Source organism: Acipenser ruthenus, chromosome 8, assembly GCF_902713425.1.
Source record: "Acipenser ruthenus chromosome 8, fAciRut3.2 maternal haplotype, whole genome shotgun sequence".
In the NCBI taxonomy this organism is placed as follows: Eukaryota; Metazoa; Chordata; class Actinopteri; order Acipenseriformes; family Acipenseridae; genus Acipenser; species Acipenser ruthenus.
In genome coordinates, this window is record NC_081196.1 from 27,270,016 (window position 1) to 27,290,892 (window position 20,877).

At 42.0% G+C, this 20,877-nt stretch overlaps 1 protein-coding gene across 3 annotated transcripts in view; it reads right to left on the bottom strand.

Moving 5' to 3' along the window:
• ift88 (intraflagellar transport 88 homolog) overlaps positions 1–20,877 on the bottom strand; it is a 115,248-nt gene that overhangs the window by 59,828 nt on the left and 34,543 nt on the right. For all 3 annotated transcript variants that reach the window (XM_034011769.3, XM_034011768.3, XM_059028763.1), the window contains one exon: positions 15,205–15,313. In XM_034011769.3, coding sequence (XP_033867660.3) covers positions 15,205–15,313 — 109 coding nt within the window. The remainder of the gene's footprint in view (positions 1–15,204; positions 15,314–20,877) is intronic.

Below are 20,877 nucleotides of genomic sequence, written 5' to 3' on the forward strand. Positions count from 1 at the left end.
TTTAGTCGTTTTTTCTCCGGAAAAACCAGAGAAAACCATTCAATGGCTGAGTGGGAGCGACAGGAGCCGAGACAAGCCGAGAAAAAAAAAAAGGGTGCATCTCATGAATAGTCATACTTGCCCCTGGCATCAGATAGGGGCAGTCATAAGGAAGCTGACTGGTACTGCATCAGCGCTTGGAGAATATCACATACATTTGCAGAGCTTTTTTGAGATGTTATAGTAATAAAATAATGACTTGGATTGCATTATTGAGGCGTTTGGTGATAAAACGAGTGATCAGGAGATGATTGATCGGTATGTACGACTATTATTATTATTATTATTTATTTCTTAGCATATGTGAAACGAAAAGGTGGGGCGGGGCTGGAGATGCCTAGTGAGTGCTTTGTTGATATGCAGGGCCTTTTAAACCCGTTTGACTGTGGAAAAAAAATACTTTTAAACAGCGCGTCTAAAATTAACTGCGTGTTTGAAAATAAACTGGACCTGACGCACACTTAATAAATTGACTGCAAAGGGTTGAAAGTATACTTATTGGTAGGACCGATAAAACATCACCTAGTAGTAGGGTGCCGGAAAGGTTACCACACCCGGTTATTCTGGGCAGAGACTGGCCAAAATTTAAAGAATTAATGAAATTAATGTCAGTCTCAGTCGTACACGTAAACATGGCAGAAAAAGTAAAAGGGGAAATGATTGGTGATATTTTCCCCTTACAGGCTGAAATGTTTTCTCCTGTTTTCCATCCTAGAAAAATAAATAAAGGACCGAAAAATGGGAGGGAGCATTAATGAGATGAGGCTGGGGTCTGGTGGGAGAATGCTCGGATGGTAACAAACTCCAGTCAAAGGGGGTCGGAACGCAGTGTGACCGAGAGGGCGAGGTTACTGGGCCATCCAGGGCAGAAGCTACTCCAGCCCCTCTCAATATACCGGCCATGTGGCACTCAAGCGCAGACAGTGTGGGGCCAAAATAACGACCCCTCACTAGTGCACACTTGGGGACAGGTCCGGTTTATTGAAGGTAAGGATGTTGAAGGCGCTGGAGCGCAACTATTACCGCACTTCATTGTTAAGGGCAATTATTATATAGGGTAAACCTTGCCACGGGCACAGGACAGTGCTAAGAAATTAATAAGTAACACAATTGATGGTTCCCCCGTCTTGTCGGCTCGAGGTCATGAGGCTGGCGAATGAATATCCCTTTTGCGGGGCACCTCAGAGCCGATAAAATGAGGGAACGGATATTAGCTCGATTATATTGTGTAGGGCTTCATAATGAAGTGACAAAATATGTAGCCACATGCCCAGACTGCCAGCGAGTAGCGCCGGGTCGAGTGCGCCCCTCTTCTTTGGTCCCACTGCCGATTACTTCCACCCTCTTTGAACGCATTGCAATGGACATAGTGGGCCCTTTGCTACCTTCCGACTCCGGGTATACGCATATATTAGTGGTGGTAGATTATGCAACGCGATACACAGAAGCAGTTCCATTAAGGTCCACTAGTGCAGCTGATAGCCAAAGAACTAGTGCAGATTACGGCCAGAGTAGGCATCCCCAAGGAAATCCTGACTGATCATGGAACTAACTTTCTGTCTAACACATTACAGCAAGTGTAAAAAATATAAAAAATACGTCCCATCAGGACATCTGTTTATCATCCACAGACGGATGGTTTGGTGGAACGTTTCAATCAGATCTTAAAGCAGATGCTGAGACAATTTTTGAACCAAGAGCAAAAGCATTGGACATCGCTTCTCCCCTACATCCTTTTTGCAGTGAGAGAGGTGCCGCAATAAAATTACTTTTAAACAGCGCTTGTAAAATAAACAGCGCGTGTGAAAATAAACTGGACCCTCGTGCCTGACAGGCACTGAATAAATGGACCGCAAAGGGTTAAATTGGCACACCCCTAGTTGCTACAATCATGCCCTGAAAGGGAGGAGGGCCGAAACAAAACTGCCGAGAGTAGCCGGCCTTGATGGTGGTAAGCACCCAGGGGCCGTATTCTTGAAATGGTCTTAAGAAAAAAAAATCTTCTTAAATCAAACTTTTTTTCTTAACTTTGGACTTAAGAAAGTTAAGAAGAACTGCTATTCTCCAAAAAAATCCTTAGGAATTTTCTTAACTTTTTTCTTAAGAACAAACTTAAGAAAAATTGGTATTTTTCAAAATAAAATTCTCAATTTCTTTCTTGTCTTCACTTTAAGATAACTAAACCCTTGTCTTAAAATAAGTAACTCTTGGGAGGTATGTCGAAGAAATACATATTAATTTTTGGATAAAGAAATGCAAATATATATTTTCATATTTTTACATATTTTATATTATTGTGAATTTTATGAATTCCCAAATACAATTGCTTCATTATGGGTATTTTGGTATTTTAGGATTTCATAACCAGTTAATGTAGATCTAAATCATGCTATAACTAACAATGTAATTATTTTAAGGATTATTTATGATATCCTTAATATCAATTAAAGAAAATATGTATGCAATGTGTATTACATATTGACGTAAAATACTGTAGAATGGAGGCCCTGTGGTAGGCAGAGAAGACAAAGCGGCTAGCGAATCACAACTTACAAATTACCTTTGTTTTGCTTTTACAGGTAGGACGAAACCCGGTGGTCTGGCGAGTCTAGTTTTGCCCGGGCCAATCTAGTTTCGCCAAGGGCTTCTGGGCGAATCCTGAAGTTACCGCTTTTTTTCGGCACTCGCCCGTGAGAAAAAGGTGACTGGATGAAACCTGTTTTTTCAGCAGTTTTCACTGAATATCGGGACTAGCCCAAGCGAGTCTAGATTCATCCAATGTTTAAAAATCTACGCTGGTGCGAATCTGGTTCGCCCATTCCATTAATTTTGGCACGTCTAGTTTTGCATTTCTACACTCTCCCGTGCCAGCTACCAAGTGCGTGTCGGGGCACCTGCCTCGCCTCCACTTCTGACAACAATGTAGCTACTGTGTGCTGGGTTTCCAGCGGCGACGCTGAAAAGGGAGATCACCAGGGCTGTTTTTTTATAGAGTTTAAAACATTTTTATTAGCTCTCTCTCCCAAAAAGTCCAGTCAAAAAGTCTAGCTCCTCCATACGTGCAGACAAACTCGCCACACACACACAAAAGTTCATGTTCATGTTCAAATCTTCTTTTGTTTCGTCTTCATTGTAGGCTGGGTGCTCAGTCCACTTATTGTTCAGTTTCGTACCAAACATCTGGGGGCAACCCATTTCTGCTCTTAAAATGTCTACCATGGTGCCATGTATACACTACTAAAATACCTCCACTTGAAACATGCCAGTTTTATTTTTTTTGGTGGGGGTGGGGGGTTTGGTGAAATTTACACCAAGTACTTTTTTTTTGGCTTGCCATAATCACTTGATCTGGTCTGATGTCACTGTTCTAAAAACTGTGAATTGACTGGCTGTTTAGCAAGCAAGGGGATTTATCATTGGAGGGGATTATGGTGGTGCAGATAAACCTTCATAATTTAACCCTTTGCGGTCTTATGTCGGACCTGGTCCGACATCTCAATTTTCCATTTCCGGTCCAATGTCTGACCCTGTCCGACATCATCAAAAAGACGCAAAAAACAGGTCTCTAGTCGTTTTTTCTCTGGAAAAAGCACAGAAAACCATTCAATGGCCGAGTGAGACCGATAGGAGCCGAGAGAAGCCGGAAATAAAAAAATAAAAAAATAGGGGGCGTATCTCATGAATACTGATAGACCCGACACCACATAGATAACAACGGACATACACAAACAAGATAGCTGCTTCCGCATCCAGCACTCAGAGAATATCACAGACATTTGCAGAGCTTTTTGAGATGTTATAGTAATAAAATAACGACTTGGATCGCATTATTGAGGAGTTTGGTGATAAAACGAGTGATCAAGAGATGATTTATCGGTATGTACTATTATTACAAGTTACTTGAAAAATATAGCGAATGAGGGGTGGGGCGGTGCAGATGCAGTACTAAGTGTCCTGTTGATATGCAGTGCCTTTTAAACCTGTTTTACTGTGAAAAAAAATACTTTTAAACAGCGCGTCTAAAATAAACTGCGCATGTGAAAATAAATCGGACCTGACACGCCTGAGAGGCGCTGAATAAATGGACCGCAAAGGGTTAAAATACATAGACGGTTAAGGTTAGGGTTAGGGTTTAGGGTTAGGGTTTATTGATATGAAACGTATCAATCAAGCAGTTAAGCGAAAGCATTCTGGTGTAGCTGGTGAAGACCCATCAACCTCTAGCCAAGTTGAGGTGTCTGGTAGTGTTGGTACTGCTTCTACTTAAGCTACTGTCATTGAGACATGTACGGCTATGCTAAAAAAGAAACTGATTATGTTGGCATCTCAGATAAGGTCATCAACCGCAACCAGGGTGCTGCCTCAGGTCTGCCTCATCTGTGAAAAAGTGGACAAGTATATCAGACACAATCATAAGACTGTCAAAGTTCCTCTGACCAAGGCCGAAACAGAATCTGCAGGCAAGTGATATTTCTTGTGATTAATTATAGTACATATTGAGTTAGCATTGAAATCTCTTATTTGTTTGGACATGTAATGATGATAAACTCTGATTGATGATTTGTGTTTTCTTAAATTTCAGGATTGCTACAAAAGGCAGCTGAACAAAAGAAGGATGAAAAAATCGAGACATATTCGCGATGTTGACTGCATGGCCGCAGAGGCCAGGTACCAGAGAGATTGTTTTAAATGGTACACAGGATTTTTAGTCAAAAAGTCAAAAGATCTAACAGCCTTCACTGTTCCTCTCCTAATACAATTATGGCATTTGACACAGCGTTGGCACAGTTGCAACTTAACCGAGGTCAAGTAGATGTGCCTGCTAAATGCCAGGTTTCAGTTCATACCATTCTCGTCTGGGATAACATTGATTTCTGCGAAGAGACTTGTACGGGCCAAGAAACTACACATCATACCAATGGTATATGATTCAATGTAAAGAACCTTGTACTCCTGAAAATACTGAACAAAACCGTGAACCACTCAAGAAGAAACAATGCTCTTTGAAAGGTTCATGTACAGTTCCACTGGTTCCCTACCACCGCAAAAAACGGGTTTATTGATTCAGGGTGCAGACCACCTTCTTCCATTAGACCAATACCAACCATATTTGAAGAGGGCATTCGAGCATGACATGGCATACGTCCTTGTCAAGTACCTTGATACAGCTAAGAATGACCTACCGAACTGGACCGATTACAACACCCTACTCCACCGCAATGACATGATGAAGACATCGACGGTGGTATACCTACCTGTTACTGAGGCTTCCTCAATGGAAATGGACACCATTCACACTATTCTCCTGCGAGTGTTGAACTGGCTGAAACTACAAAACATTGTCATTGTTGTTGATCAGAATATTTATACTAAAGCACAAGAAATTCGATGGGCAACGAAAATATTCAAAGATGGACTAGTGATTCGCCTTGGTGAATTTCATACAACAATGTCATTCCTCGCTATCACTGGGCGCAGGTTCCGCAATGCTGGTCTACTTGGCATATTCATTGAGGCTAGAATTGTTGCAATTGGTTCCATTAATGGTGTTATGGACGGGAAGCACTACAATCGCAGCATTAGAGCTCATAAGCTTATGTACGAAGCTTTGGAACATCTACGATTTGCCTCATTTCTGGAATCTTTTGGCGACCACAGTCTAAAGGTTACAAAGTTTCTTAAATACATGGTAGAGGCTTTTCCTTCACCACTGTATGAAAATGTCAGCCAGAGCTATGACTTTCAAGACATCATCAGTGCATACCAAAGTGCCAAGAACAAAACATTTTCATTTTGGACCTCCTACATCCAAATGGTAGAGACATTGCTTTGTTTCATCAGGGGAAAGCGAGTGGCTGATTGGATGCTACGTATATCTTCAATTTGATCTATGTTGCCGTGGTATTTTGCATGTGACTGTACCAACTATTCACGGTATCTACCAGCGTATTAGATGGAGATGGTTAATTTATCAACATTGCATCCCAAGGTTCATGAATATATAGTCAATGATCATCAGTGGGTTGTGCAGCAGAATGACAAGTATGGCTTTTCTGCAAAGGCATGCGACCACATCATCAAACAGACAATAGGGATGATAAAACTAAAGGAGGCACAAATGGCTTCACCTTCAATCGCAATGCTGTGCCTAAATGGATCTTGTCTGGTTGTGAACGAGTGGCCATTGTTCGAGAATGTGAGAAGATGGCAGGCTTCCATGCAGAGACAAGAAATCGTAAAGACTTTGATGTACCAGCTAGACGGAGGGATGAGAAAGCTGTTGAAAAAATCATCGGGTGTGTTCAACAGATGATCAATTCATTACTATTGAGCATTAGCGCTAGTGTTGTGGCCACTGAAGATACTACCAGTGACCTTCAGAATGCATTTCATCATGGTGAGCAGGCATGCGCATCATTCATAAGCACCATATTTGAAGAGGTATTTTGAGTTTCATGAGACTATTAAAAAGCACAAGCTGAAGACCTCCAAACAACTGAAAAAAGTCACTGCTGTGTCAAAGGGCAAGTAAGTTGTACTAAATGGGACATGCAAGCCGTTTACAAGACTTCTGATTATAGCCAGGAAACGCAACACTGACTTACGGGACATTCTCTCATATTCACTCGGACCTGTATCGTTCCCCCTCGCCTCCTCAAATGGAACACTGGCAAAAACTGACAAATCGGTCTTGCTCAAGCACATTAGGAAACAGTGCAATAACAACTGTCTAGTTGACAAAGTGCCACCCAGGAATGCTCTCATCATTGATGCTATGGCCTTCATCCAAGTTCTCTCCAAGAACTTATCTGGTACGTTTGAAGAACTAGCTACATTTCTCTTCAAGAAAATTGCGCACATTGCTGAACGTGACCAGAACAGCCGTGTTGACTTTATTTGTGACAGATACCCTCCTGTCAGTAGTAAAGCATCAGAACACAAGCGGCGTTTGGTATCAGGATCCCAAGTACGCCATATCTGTGGTGCCGTGCAGAAACTTCCTTTGCGATGGAAAAACTTTTTAATGAGTGGCCCAAACAAAGAAGCTCTCATTGAGTTCCTTTTTCAAATGTGGCAAAATGCTAGCCCATTTACCCTAAAGGATACTGTCTTGTTTGTCTCACATGGGGTGCAATGTCACAATGTCAAATACGTGTGATGGATGCCAGAACCTGTGCTGCGACCACGAGGAAGCTGGACACAAAACTGTTGCTTCATTGCAAGCATGTTGCAATGACGTCCAGTGATATACTTGTCAAGAGTCCAGACACAGATGTGGTAATAATACAACTGTCTCATCTTGATCACATGACGTCATCTGTTATTCCAGACAGGGGCAAAGCATACAAGTTGGACTCTGGATCGCAACTCTTCTCATATTGGCATTGATATGTGTAGAGCATTGATAGGTCTGCATGCGCTTACTGTCTGCGACTCCACAAGCGCTTCCCATGGGAAAGGCAAGAAGCATCCATTTGATATGGTTTGTAAAAGACTTCAGTACAAAAACCTATGTGCCCAGTTTGGGATGGACTTCAATCTGCCTCAAGATGTAGCTTCTGGATTGGAGACATTTGTGACTGAACTGTATGGCTATCCATGTGTTAATGAAGCAAGATACAAGCTTTTTTGTTTTCATCCTGCTAATGAAAAGGCTCTGTCTCTCACATCAGATTCTCTGCTGCTCCATTCAAAAAGGGCTAATTACCAGGTGTGCACTGATTGGCGCGCTGCTGAGAAAGTTATCAATGCCCCAAGTCCAATTGGATATGGTTGGACAACGCAAGACAATGACTTGGTCATCCAGTGGATGACGTGTGACCCTGCACCTGAGCATGTTCTCCATCATGTGCATTGTGGGTGTAAAAAGACACAATGCGTGAAGGACAGTTGCTCCTGCAACAAAAACGAAGTTGCTTGTACAGAACTCTGCCTGTGTCGGATGGGGTAATGGTGACAAACCATTGTTGATGCCTTATTTGAAGATTCTGATGATGACAGTGATGAGGATAACTGAAATGGAAACTTTGACACCATTTGTTGCCGATCTGATATGTTAATGTAAAATAGTTAGGAATCTGATAATATTCTGATCTATGATGTCATCATTTCATGTATAACAAGCTTCTGATTTTGATATTTTTAAAATGTCATGGTAAATGCAAGTTACTTGGTGGATTATTTTTATCAATACAACAAGCAATCTGATATCCATGATGTTCATTGGATTCTCTTCTTAATTTGCATAATGAATCAACAAATGATCTCCGGTGGAACAGAAGGGAGCTCATCATTGTATGAACATGTTCTGTTCATCATATAGTCCTATTTAAGTCTTAATACCTGGAATGTCTGGTTGTCAGAAGCTGACACACTTGCCGTTTTTTTGTGAAATAGCAACATTTTAATTAGCTCTTGTTGTGTTAATTAGCATTTTGGGAAAATTCATCATTTAAAAAAAAAAAAAAAAAAAAACTACCAGAACTACAGTAATGCTTGATGTGTAAAGCATTATTGTATGACATGATTTAAAGTGTGAGTTAACTTGTTTGAACTAAAAGTAGATCTAAAATGTGTTGTTCTCAAGTGATGATGTAATAAACTGACCTCTGGTGACCTTGTTTTATGTTCCATTGAATTGTCTTTCATATCACTCTATAGCCCTGAATGTGACAAAGCAAATGAGTGGTCATTTGCTGATATATGACATTATCTCAAAGATACTGTGTTTTTTTTATTTTATTTTTTTATATACTCTAACCCTAGATTTCAGCTCAAAACTTACTACATGGACTAATGACAATTTTAACTCTCACACAAAAACTCATGGAGATATTTTGATCAAAGATGTAGGAGACCAAGGGCTAACAATTGGTGCAAAAAAACAGCTTGCCCCTCAAGTTATGAAACTATGAAAATAATTTTCTAGCCACTTTTTTTTGTAATGGGAACCTGGCCTATTAAAATATAGTAAAGATTGTAACAGGGTCAATAATGCTCCTGTTATATTTCATGTATTTATTTGTCACTTCTATGTTTTATTTTTTATAATTGTACACTTTGATTTGATTAGTGCATGTTTTTTATATATTAAATCGACTAGCACTTTGTAATTGATTTATCACTTTCTAGTAGCTTCTCCACTCAGTCCCCTTGTAATGCCTTATTGGTAGTTTTACACACCTGCATACAAATAGCCCACATCGCATGTAAACGGGATGGCCATCCTGGGGGTTTGTGTCTGTTTGTCTGTCCTTTGTTTGTGGTTTTGTTCGTGCAGGAGTGGGAACACAATTGTAACGTTTGGAACAGAGTGTAACAGGGAAGTAAAACAAGCCTGTATGGACTTTCCTGACGAGGTATTTGGCTGATTATTTGTGTATTTTTAGAACGGGGTACCCCTCCGCACCTGTGCAATTTATTATTTTGTATTTGTTTTGTTGTATTATTATTATTATTATTATTGTTATGATTCATTTATTTATGAATGTGACTGCGAAGCTGTATGTTTTTGTCATTGTTTTCATTTAAATGTGTTCTGGCAGAGGCAAGGTCGGCAGCGTTGTTTGTTAAACTAGTCGGCAGTCACACGTAATTAATAAACTCATGCAGATTGTGGCCAAGGGGTAATAGAATAATTACTAGCTAGTTAAACCCCTCGGCCACGGTATATAAACCTGCAGTGCTCTCAGTTCATGGTGGGTGTACAGAGGAGAGCGAGAGGAGAAAGGAGAAAAGAAAAGTTAAAAAGTACACAGGATCAGCGACAGCATCTGCCCAGCCTGACCTGTGTGTTTTGTGTTCAACCTGTGTGTTTTCTTCCTGCATCTGGCCTGACGTCACCACGCGGCCAACCCTGTCACACTGACGTACAGTATGCCGGTTTGAACAAGCAGCCCTGGTGTCCTGCCTTTTCAACCGCAGCTGGAAACCCAGCACACTGTGGCTACATTGTTGTCAGAAGTGGAGGCGAGGCAGGTACCCCGACATGCACTTGGAAGCTGGCAGGGGAGAGTGTAGAAATGCAAAACTAGACTCACCCAAATAACTGTCATAGGCAAAACTAGATTGGCCCAGCATTGATGTTGAAGCTTTGGACGAAACTAGACTTGCCCAAATAATGGCACAGGCGAACCAGATTCATCCAGCATAGATTTTGAAGCGTTGGATGAAACTAGACTCGCCTGAGCGAGTCCTGAAATTCAGTGAAAACTGTTGAAAAAACTGGTTTCGCCGAATCATCTTTTTCAAGTTCTGGGCCAATCTAGATTCACCTGATTGGAGGCGGGCAAGTGCCGAAAAAAAGTGGTAACTTGGAGATTCACCCAGAAGCCCTTGGCGAACCTAGATTGGCCCGGGCAAAACTAGACTCGCCAGAACAACGGGTTTCGCCCTTAGCATTATATATATATATATATATTTTGATTCCTTTGCCGTCCCGTGTGCATTGCACTTAAGCAAAAAACAAACAAACAAAAAACGTCCACAAGTCACATTTTCTAAATAAATTCTCCAAAGCAGTTAACGTTCTTGTTTACAATTCAAATGACAAAGTTTAGTAGTAATAGTAGAAATGGACGACAAAAAAAGCAAAGTGTATTTGGGCTGATGATCATTTCAAGATATTTCCTAAAGAAACTGTACATGCAGAGGTAATTATTTTGCATATCTTAAATGTGTCTTTGGAGAAAATATGATCGATCGCTATTCAGCTTCAGAATCACACATTAAACAAAAGGCTACTACAGAGGCAACTGAACAGAACGTAAAATAAACAGCTTTCAGAAAGTCAGCGCAGACAAGAAGTATTCCTGTCTGCAAGTTAAATCAGTACTAAAACGATCCAGCACAGCCACCTCGCTTCAACCTGCTGCTTACTTTTTCACAGTTGGAATTTTAGACCCAAATAGCCACGTTCTCTATGTTCTGACTCGGTACTAATAAAACAAATTATTGGATGGGACAAAATAATATGACAGCGAACGTGCTGCATACATAAAGTATGCCAGATGCCCTTGGGTGACCGGTGGCTGTTTCTAATCGATTTCCACATCTGTATAACTTGGCAAAGCTTTGCCTTAACTTCCAACCAATTCAGTGGATGCAGAACGTGCAGTCTCAATGTATGGGCAAGTCAACTGCTGGGGGATGCTGCATGCTTGCCTTTAACAAATGACAGCACTATGTTTTAGTAAGGAAGCAAGTACCACTATTTTTAGGCTTTATAGTGTTCTGAAATATAAAAATACTTTCTACTTAGGTTTATTTAATGTTTAAACAGGTCCGCGAAATCCTAATTTTATTTCGCAACATACCCGTGAAAAATACATAAATTTACCGTGATTCAAGTAGACTGTAACAGGGGGGCAGTAGTGTGGAGTAGTGGTTAGGGCTCTGGACTCTTGACCGGAGGGTTGTGGGTTCAATCCCAGGTTGGGACACTGCTGCTGTACCCTTGAGCAAGGTACTTTACCTAGATTGCTCCAGTAAAAACCCAACTGTATAAATGGGTAATTGTATGTAAAAATAATGTGATATCTTGTAATAATTGTAAGTCGCCCTGGATAAGGGCGTCTGCTAAGAAATAAATAATAATAATAATAACAGGGCAAGGAGCCCTGTACAGTGTTCTGTTTATTTATTTTTAGAACGGGCTTTCCTCCTTTGCCCCTGTGTTATTTTGTATTTGGTTTGTATTATTATTATTGTCATTATGTTTTATTGTATTTATATGACGGCGAAGCGCAGTGTATTTTGTTATTGTTTCTGTATTTAGTTATTGTATTTAAATGATGACGAGAGCCGTGCGGCCTAGGTTTTTATATTGTTTTGTTTTATTTAAAATGTGGTCTGGCAGAGGCGAGACTGGTGCTCGTCCTCTGTCAGGAATAATTTATAAACCTCGTGCAGACAATGGCCATCTCCCGAATTAATTAGGTGATTTAATTTGTTGCTAATCGGGAGGTGGTCACCTGCATAAAAGCCTGCAGCTCGCTGCACTCGGGGGGTGTTACAGCAGAGCGAGCGAGTGAGGAGCGAGGGAAAACGAAACTAAACGAAAAAGAAAATCCAAGATCAGTGAAGGCTACTGCCCAGCCTGACCTGGATCATTTATTATTATTTTGTGTTCAAGATTTGTTTTGTTTACCTTTTTTATTTCGCTCTGTGAGCACTGTGTTTTCTGTTTGAACTTTTTATTTTATTTTTGTTACTTAAATAAAACGGCGCCGCAGCGTCGTTTGTTTTGAACTGCAGTATTTGGTGTCAGTTTGTTTTTAGTTCCTGCTTCTGACCTGATGTCACAACTCAGCCAGCCTGTTACAACCCCTAATCATTATACATCTGAATTTAAAAGGTGTTCAGTCTTTAGGTACTGTTTTTACCCTTAAGAAGACCATGATCTATTCGCCCGACTACAATCTAGTCACAAGGGTTATCTCCGTTTTCGGATGCCGTAGTCCTACGGACAGACCTGTAAGCAGATTCCCCAGGTAGAAGCACAATTTTCGGTCAATTAAATAGAGTTTCATGCTGCTGCTGGGAGTTGGGCCACGATAGTTTTTTTTTTTTTTTTTTTTTAAACAGCTGCATTTCTTTATTTATAATCCAGGTAGGCCTGACAGAATGGGCACTGGACCTGTGGCATTTTCCTAGGGTTGCTTGTTTGCAGGGGCTTGTGCCTGCGGCTGTTGTTCGCGATTACGGTAATTACGCCAGCCTCTGTGCCCAGAAAACAGTTTGGTGCATTAGCCCTAGCAGAGGCTGCATGAGTCTGCACCTGCTTCCTGGGCTGAGGGTGCCTGTTTCGCCAATGCTTTGCCTGTTTGTGGGCTGCTGCACAGGCCTTCTTCAGCATAACTTCCGTGCAAAAAATCAGGAAGAACCATCGGGGCCGAGTGCTGGTATAGCAGCAGCAACCCTATCAAAGACAGAACATTTGGGCTCATCTTCCATGGACCAAGGCGCCTGCAACGCCATGGTAGCTCATCTGACCAGGGCACTGAGCTTCTCTGACAAGGAAGGGCTTACCGCGGGAGCCAAAACATCAGATTCCACATCCTCAGATGGGAAAAATGAGAAATGAATACTTGGACATTCAGGTCCTTAGATGCAGCAAAGGACAGGGTGCCCTGTGCTGGCTCTGGGTCAGCCAATGATAGAGACACAAATGGCAAAATCATAGATGAAGAAAAAAAAATAGCAAATATATTAAATGATTACTTTTCACAGGTTTTTACAAAGGAGCACACGGACAACATGCCCGACATGTCGACCTGTTCCTATCCAATTTTAAATAACTTTAGCATAACAGAGGCAGAAGTGTTAAATGGACAAGGAACTCTTAAAATAAACAAATCCCCTGGGCCGGATGAGATCCTCCCAATAGTACTCAAAGAAATGAAATAAGTTATTTACAAACCGCTAACCAAGATCATGCAACAGTCTCTTGACACAGGGGTTGTACCGACAGACTGGAAAATTGCAAACGTAATAACGATCCACAAAAAGGGAGACAAAACCAAACCAGGTAACTACAGACCAGTAAGCCTGACTTCTATTATATGTAAACTTATGGAAACTATAATAAGATCCAAAATGGAAAATTACCTATATGGTAACAATATCCTGGGAGACAGACAGCATGGTTTTGGGAAAGGGAGATCGTGTCTAACTAAACTGCTTGACTTTTTTGAGGATGCAACATTGAAAATGGATAATTGCAAAGCATACGACATGGTTTATTTAGATTTCCAGAAAGCTTTTGACAAAGTCCCGCATAAAAGATTAATTCTCAAACTGAACGCAGTAGGGATTCAAGGAAATGCATGCACATGGATTAGGGAGTGGTTAACATGTAGAAAACAGAAAGTACTGATTAGAGGAGAAACCTCAAAATGGAGCGAGGTAACCAGTGGTATACCACAGGGATCAGTATTAGGTCCTCTATTATTCCTAATCTACATTAATGATTTAGATTCTGGTATAGTAAGCAAACTCGTTAAATTTGCAGACGACACAAAAATAGGAGGAGTGGCAAACACTGTTGCAGCAGCAAAGGTCATTCAAAATGATCTAGACAGCATTCAGAACTGGGCAGACACATGGCAAATGAAATTTAATAGAGAAAAGTGTAAAGTATTGCATGCAGGCAATAAAATTGTGCATTATAAATATCATATGGGAGATACTGAAATTGAAGAAGGGAACTATGAAAAAGACCTAGGAGTTTATGTTGACTCAGAAATGTCTTCATCTAGACAATGTGGGGAAGCTATAAAAAAGGCCAACAAGATGCTCGGATATATTGTGAGAAGTGTTAAATTTAAATCAAGGGAAGTAATGTTAAACCATTACAATGCATTAGTAAGACGTCACCTAGAATATTGTGTTCAGTTCTGGTCACCTCGTTACAAAAAGGATATTGCTGCTCTAGAAAGAGTGCAAAGAAAAGCAACCAGAATTATCCCGGGTTTAAAAGGCATGTCGTATGCAGACAGGCTAAAAGAATTGAATCTATTCAGTCTTGAACAAAGAAGACTAGGCGGCGATCTGATTCAAACATTCAAAATCCTAAAAGGTATAGACAATGTCGACCCAGGGGACTTCTTTGACCTGAAAAAAGAAACAAGGACCAGGGGTCATAAATGGAGATTAGATAAAGGGGCATTCAGAACAGAAAATAGGAGGCACTTTTTTACACAGAGAATTGTGAGGGTCTGGAACCAACTCCCCAGTAATGTTGTTGAAGCTGACACCCTGGGATCCTTCAAGAAGCTGCTTGATGAGATTCTGGGATCAATAAGCTACTAACAACCAAACGAGCAAGATGGGCTGAATGGCCTCCTCTCGTTTGTAAACTTTCTTATGTTCTTATGATACCTGAACCGTGGGGGCACAGTAATTGGACATGCTGTTAATCAATATATATGAATATATAGAGGAGCAATCTACAGCAGATGGGGCAGATGCTACAGTATCTTTGAAAGATCAATTGGTGTCATGACTAGCTCTTTGCATAACTGTTTCATTTAAAAAACTTAACAAAATGCTGCTCAAATTCAAAAACTGTATGACCAGTAAACTCATAGTTGACAAAGCTTGGTCCTTGCTGCCTGTATTTACAATAGCCATGATTCTCAGGGACTAGGTTTTTGGAGAGGATACAGGCTTGTTAGCTGGAACATAACCTGGGCACTGTTTCGCAGGATGGCATGGAGCTTTAGGAAGCAGTCCAGAGCCTCTTCAAGTCTCTTCAGCTTCTTGTAGGTCAATCCTAAAAAACATGGATACATGCACATGAAATGAAAGTAGCTTAGTCAAATTCTCCACCCAGTATAATAAGAGTTAATGGTTATTTGAATAGATATTTATACACAAGAACATTCATTTTAGTACCTTTAGCAAGCTACTGAAAGACTGATTATCTGCACTGAACTCAGGTTCAGAAATAGAGACCCTGTGTGCTTGCTTTAACAAAATGCAACCAAGGGAACTACTACTGTTGCTCTGGCTACTCCTAATTCCTTTAGACATACAAGATAAAATGCTGTTTAGTTGAATACTGGAGACCGTTTACAAAATTTCTGCTAAGCGTCAGCCTCTGGAGCCAAATGTCACAGGCTGTACAACTTAATCAGTTCTGAAGAAAGGTGTTTTTTTTATTTTGCCAGCTGAAGTTTGTGACAGAAAATGTCACCCCTCTGGTTACATCAATCAAAATGTTAGAAAGCGAAGTAACCCATGTTCACCACGTTTATGCCATACTTGGTGTGATAATTAAAATTATACTTCAACAAAAATCTGAAGGTGGCTTTCATGACTATGGGACTGAAACGTATGCTCTGCTAAACTACCAACCACTCAGCGTAAGTGAAAGGCTCGCCTTTTTTTTCCATTCGATGTTTAACAAGTGGCAGGAAACAACACGGCGCTAAGATGACACTATTCTATTACAGAGCACAAAAATAAAACTGACTATTTATAAACTTGATTAAACACGTCACAGGTGTATGTATGTTAAACAGTGACACAGGTTTATATATAATACACATGATTATATTTTCTTCACCTATTCACACAAAGTGTTTAGCGATCTTAGCCCCATGCCCCGCTGGTACTACGATTTACTGAGCTGATTAAGAATCTATATAAATAGCCATTCGAAAAGACATGACTTTAATTAACGCAAGAACAGAGAAAGATACGACCATGCCCCGCTTGAGTAATGAAGATCGCCTGGTTGCTATCGGCATGATTGAAGGTGGCCTGTATGTGAGAGAAGTTGCCCAGAGAATGAGATGTTCTGCTTCAACAATCAGCAGAGAAACCAGGAAACCAGATCCGACTGATCCATCTGCGTAATCATTTTCAGACTGCAGTGGCTACAGCACGAGAAATTCCAGGAAAAAATAACCTGCGCATCAGCAGAATGACTGTGGCTCGCCATCTGCATGAAAATCGGAGGCTGTTCCGGGGGTAACATGTTGACAGCTGAGAGACGAAATTGCCATCTTCTGTGGGCCAGAGAACATCTGAGGTGGTGGCAGAGAGAGTGGTGTGGTGTTTTATTCACCGATGAATGCCGTTTTGCCCTTGACAGACCTGACGGAAGATAACGTGTGTGTAAAGACGTCATGGTGAGCGTTATGCTGACTGTTGCATTGTTCAAGCCAACCGGTGGGGTAGTGGAAGTGTGATGATGTGGGGAGGAATCTCCTTTAACACAATAATGCCTTTGCTGCAGATTGAGGGCAACCTATAAATTTTATATATATAACAATAAATATAAATTTTTTATATATATATATATATATATTGTAAAGTAGCGGGTTATGAGAAACAGCAGGGAGGGGGTTAAAACCTCCCTGCTAGAGAAATGCACTGTTTTGATTTGTGTTCTGTTTTGATTTGTGTTGCTTTATTGTTTTGTTTAAATTGTTTAATTGTTTTATTGTTAATTGTCATCCGCACCTGGGCGTTATTGGAAATTAAACCCAGGTGCGGGGGTTTAAAAAGAGAGCAAGCAGTCTGCTCGAGGCTGCTAAAGAGAAGGAGGCAGAAAGGAGTGCTCTGCTTCCTAGCAGTCCCGAGGAGAAAGGTACAGTGCAAACCTGTGTGCTTAAGTTTTGTGGAACAGGGAAACGGCTTAGCCGTCCTGTGATAGTTAGGTTCCTGCGTGTGTAGTTAGTGCTCAGAAAGAGCTAGGTGTTTATTTTGTGTACTTTGTTTTACTTTTGTGTGTTATTAAAAAAATTGCGCAACCGCGCTGAAAAATCCATTTCTTGTGTCTGGGTCGCATTCTTAAAGGGGCAACGAACTCGAGAGGGTGAGTCCTTTTACATATGGTGGCAGAAAGTGTGGGCGCCCCTAAGACCCCCCAAAAAAAAATGGATTTACTGCAAATGATCGAGCAGATTACAAAGAAGGCTGTTGCTCAGAGAGAGCAACTTGGGAGATGGGAGAGAGAGATGGGGTTGGCCCCAGTGAAGAGAAGGGAGCCAACAGAATTGGAGCTGCTGCTCCAAGAATGGGAGCAGGCTAGCGGAGCTCCGCAGCCTCCCGAGCCAGAGGGGGAGGAGCCGCCGCTGCCGGAACCCAGAGAGGAGGAGCCTCCGCTTCCGGAGCCCAGAGGGGAGGAGCCGCCGCTTCCGGAGCCCAGAGGGGAGGAGCCGCCGCTTCCGGAGCCCAGAGGGGAGGAGCCGCCGCTTCCGGAGCCCAGGGGGGAGGAGCCGCCGCTTCCGGAGCCCAGAGGGGAGGAGCCGCCGCTTCCGGAGCCCAGAGGGGAGGAGCCGCCGCTTCCGGAGCCCAGAGGGGAGGAGCCGCCGCTTCCGGAGCCCAGAGGGGAGGAGCCGCCGCTTCCGGAGCCCAGAGGGGAGGAGCCGCCGCTTCCGGAGCCCAGGGGGGAGGTGAAAAGTATACCTCCACCACAGCCCCGACCACCGCCCCTACGGTCCAGTCCGGCACCGCTGCGTCCAGTCCCTCACCCCTTGCTCCAGGACACCCGGCCGGTCTTCCCGGACCTTCCTGCGCTGGACCTTGAGCCCAGGAGTGTGCAGCACTGGCCACAGCTTTTCCCCTGGTTCCCTGCTCCGCTCTTCCCGAGCACCCAGACGTCGCTGGGCTGCTGCCAGACGTCGCTTTTGCTCCCCCTGTTCGCTGCTTCGCTTCCCCTGGGGGATCGGACATCACTGCGCCGGTTCCCAGGGGAAGATCTCTGCCCACTGCTGCATCCTCCAGTGCCACGGTCTACGCTCCGGTCGCCCCTGTCGAACCGTTGGATCCCCTTGTCGCCGGTGCGCGGTCCCTACCTGGCTGAGCCGGGATGTGGACCGATCCACCCTCGAGCCTGCCCGTGGAAGAGGGCAAGAAGGGACATTTATGGTCTTGAGGGTGGGTGGTTATGTTTTAGGGGAGGAGGTGGCCGTCTCGTGGCCTGTGTCTTGTAAAGACAAGGGGGGGGATATGTAAAGTAGCGGGTTATGAGAAACAGCAGGGAGGGGGTTAAAACCTCCCTGCTAGAGAAATGCACTGTTTTGATTTGTGTTCTGTTTTGATTTGTGTTGCTTTATTGTTTTGTTTAAATTGTTTAATTGTTTTATTGTTAATTGTCATCCGCACCTGGGCGTTATTGGAAATTAAGCCCAGGTGCGGGGGTTTAAAAAGAGAGCAAGCAGTCTGCTCGAGGCTGCTAAAGAGAAGGAGGCAGAAAGGAGTGCTCTGCTTCCTAGCAGTCCCGAGGAGAAAGGTACAGTGCAAACCTGTGTGCTTAAGTTTTGTGGAACAGGGAAACGGCTTAGCCGTCCTGTGATAGTTAGGTTCCTGCGTGTGTAGTTAGTGCTCAGAAAGAGCTAGGTGTTTATTTTGTGTACTTTGTTTTACTTTTGTGTGTTATTAAAAAAATTGCGCAACCGCGCTGAAAAATCAATTTCTTGTGTCTGGGTCGCATTCTTAAAGGGGCAACGAACTCGAGAGGGTGAGTCCTTTTACAATATATATATATATATATACACAAACTGTATATATACACATACACCAGTGCTACACCGTGTGGTAGATGACCGCGACTGGAGTTATGCGTCCCGAGCCGTAGAGCATGCATCGAGAGGCCTCTATCGCTAAAATGATTTATTTCTTTATTTTCTCTTTTAAAAAAAAAAAAAAATGTAAACCTATATTTACTTTGAACTTCTGATATTTCGCCAGGTAACCTTCTGCTGAGGAAAATAGTCCCTAACATAATTAGAATAGAAAAACGACAAACGCAGAGAAAACTGTTTTTATTATTATTATTTGGCTAACATATTTATTTATTGGGGTCTTACTCTTTCTTATTATAATTTATCTGGACATGTACAATTGTTGTATAGTCCGTGTTGTATAGAGTCGGACTCGAAACTTGTTGGAGGCGGGGTGTTATTCAAGCTGGCAGGGAGTGGATTGGCTGTTGCGGAAAGAACTGAAACAGGGTTGGCTGTTTGACTGGCTAGTTTTGTGGCAGGGCGTTGTTTGGATCCAGCTAATGACAGAATTGTGGACCAATCGTGTCTTTCCTGTTGATTTGTTGTCCAGTAGCTGCAAATTGAGCCTTCATTACAGTGTCCTGTCACAGACATGATTTCCCCTGTCTCTAGACCAGCGTCAGAAAGTAACTGAACAGTAGTTGCTCTTATACAGTGGTTGGCATTGATGGTATCAATGTTTAAGTAGCTTTTTATGTTATCAGATTAGTTGTAGATTGGAATGTTAAGGGAAAAAGCTGGTACTTATGCGTGGATTGATTTAAAATTTAGTTCACAGTTAAGCACTTCAACGTTCCAGTGGGCATCTATGCAAAATAGAAGCCTGCTAAATCTAGAAGCTGATTGGCTGTTAACACTCAATCGTTTTCTAATATATATATATATATATATATATATATATATATATATATATATATATATATATATACACACACACACACAGTGCCTTGCAAAAGTATTCAGTCCCCTGACCAATTCTCTCATATTACTGAATTACAAATGGTACATTGAAATTTCGTTCTGTTTGATATTTTATTTTAAAACACTGAAACTCAAAATCAATTATTGTAAGGTGACATTGGTTTTATGTTGGGAAATATTTTTAAGAAAAATAAAAAACTGAAATATCTTGCTTGCATAAGTATTCAACCCCTGTGCTGTGGAAGCTCCCAGTTTACACCGATGAAAGAAATTGCCCTAACAAGGACACAATTACCTTACCATTGGCCTCCACCTGTGAGCCATTAAAGTTGCTGTCACATTTTCTGGATAAAAAAAAACACTGTTGAAGGATCATTGGTCAGGCTGTGAATCTGAAGGAAAATGAAGACCAAAGAGCATTCTACAGAAGTTAGAGATAAATTAATACAAATGCATAGATTAGGGAACGGGTACAAAATAATATCCAAGTGTTTAGATATCCCAGTGAGCACAGTTGGATCAATAATCAGGAAGTGGAAGCTGCATCACACCACCCAGGCCCTGCCAAGAAAAGGCCGTCCCTCAAAACTCAGCACTCAAACAAGAAGGAGACTTGTGAGAGAAGCCACAGAGAGGTCAACAATCACTTTGAATGAGCTACAGAGTTCAGTGGCTGGGAGTGGAGTAATGGTGCACCAGTCAACCATATCAAGAGCTCTGCATAACACTGGCATGTATGGGAGGGTGGCAAGAAAGAAGCCGTTACTCAAAAAGTACCATCTGAAAGCACGTCTGGAGTTTGCCAGAAAGCATGAGAGTCACCCAGCTGCAATGTGGGAAAAGGTTTTCTGGTCAGATGAGACCAAGACAGCGCTATGTGTGGCGCAAACCTAACACT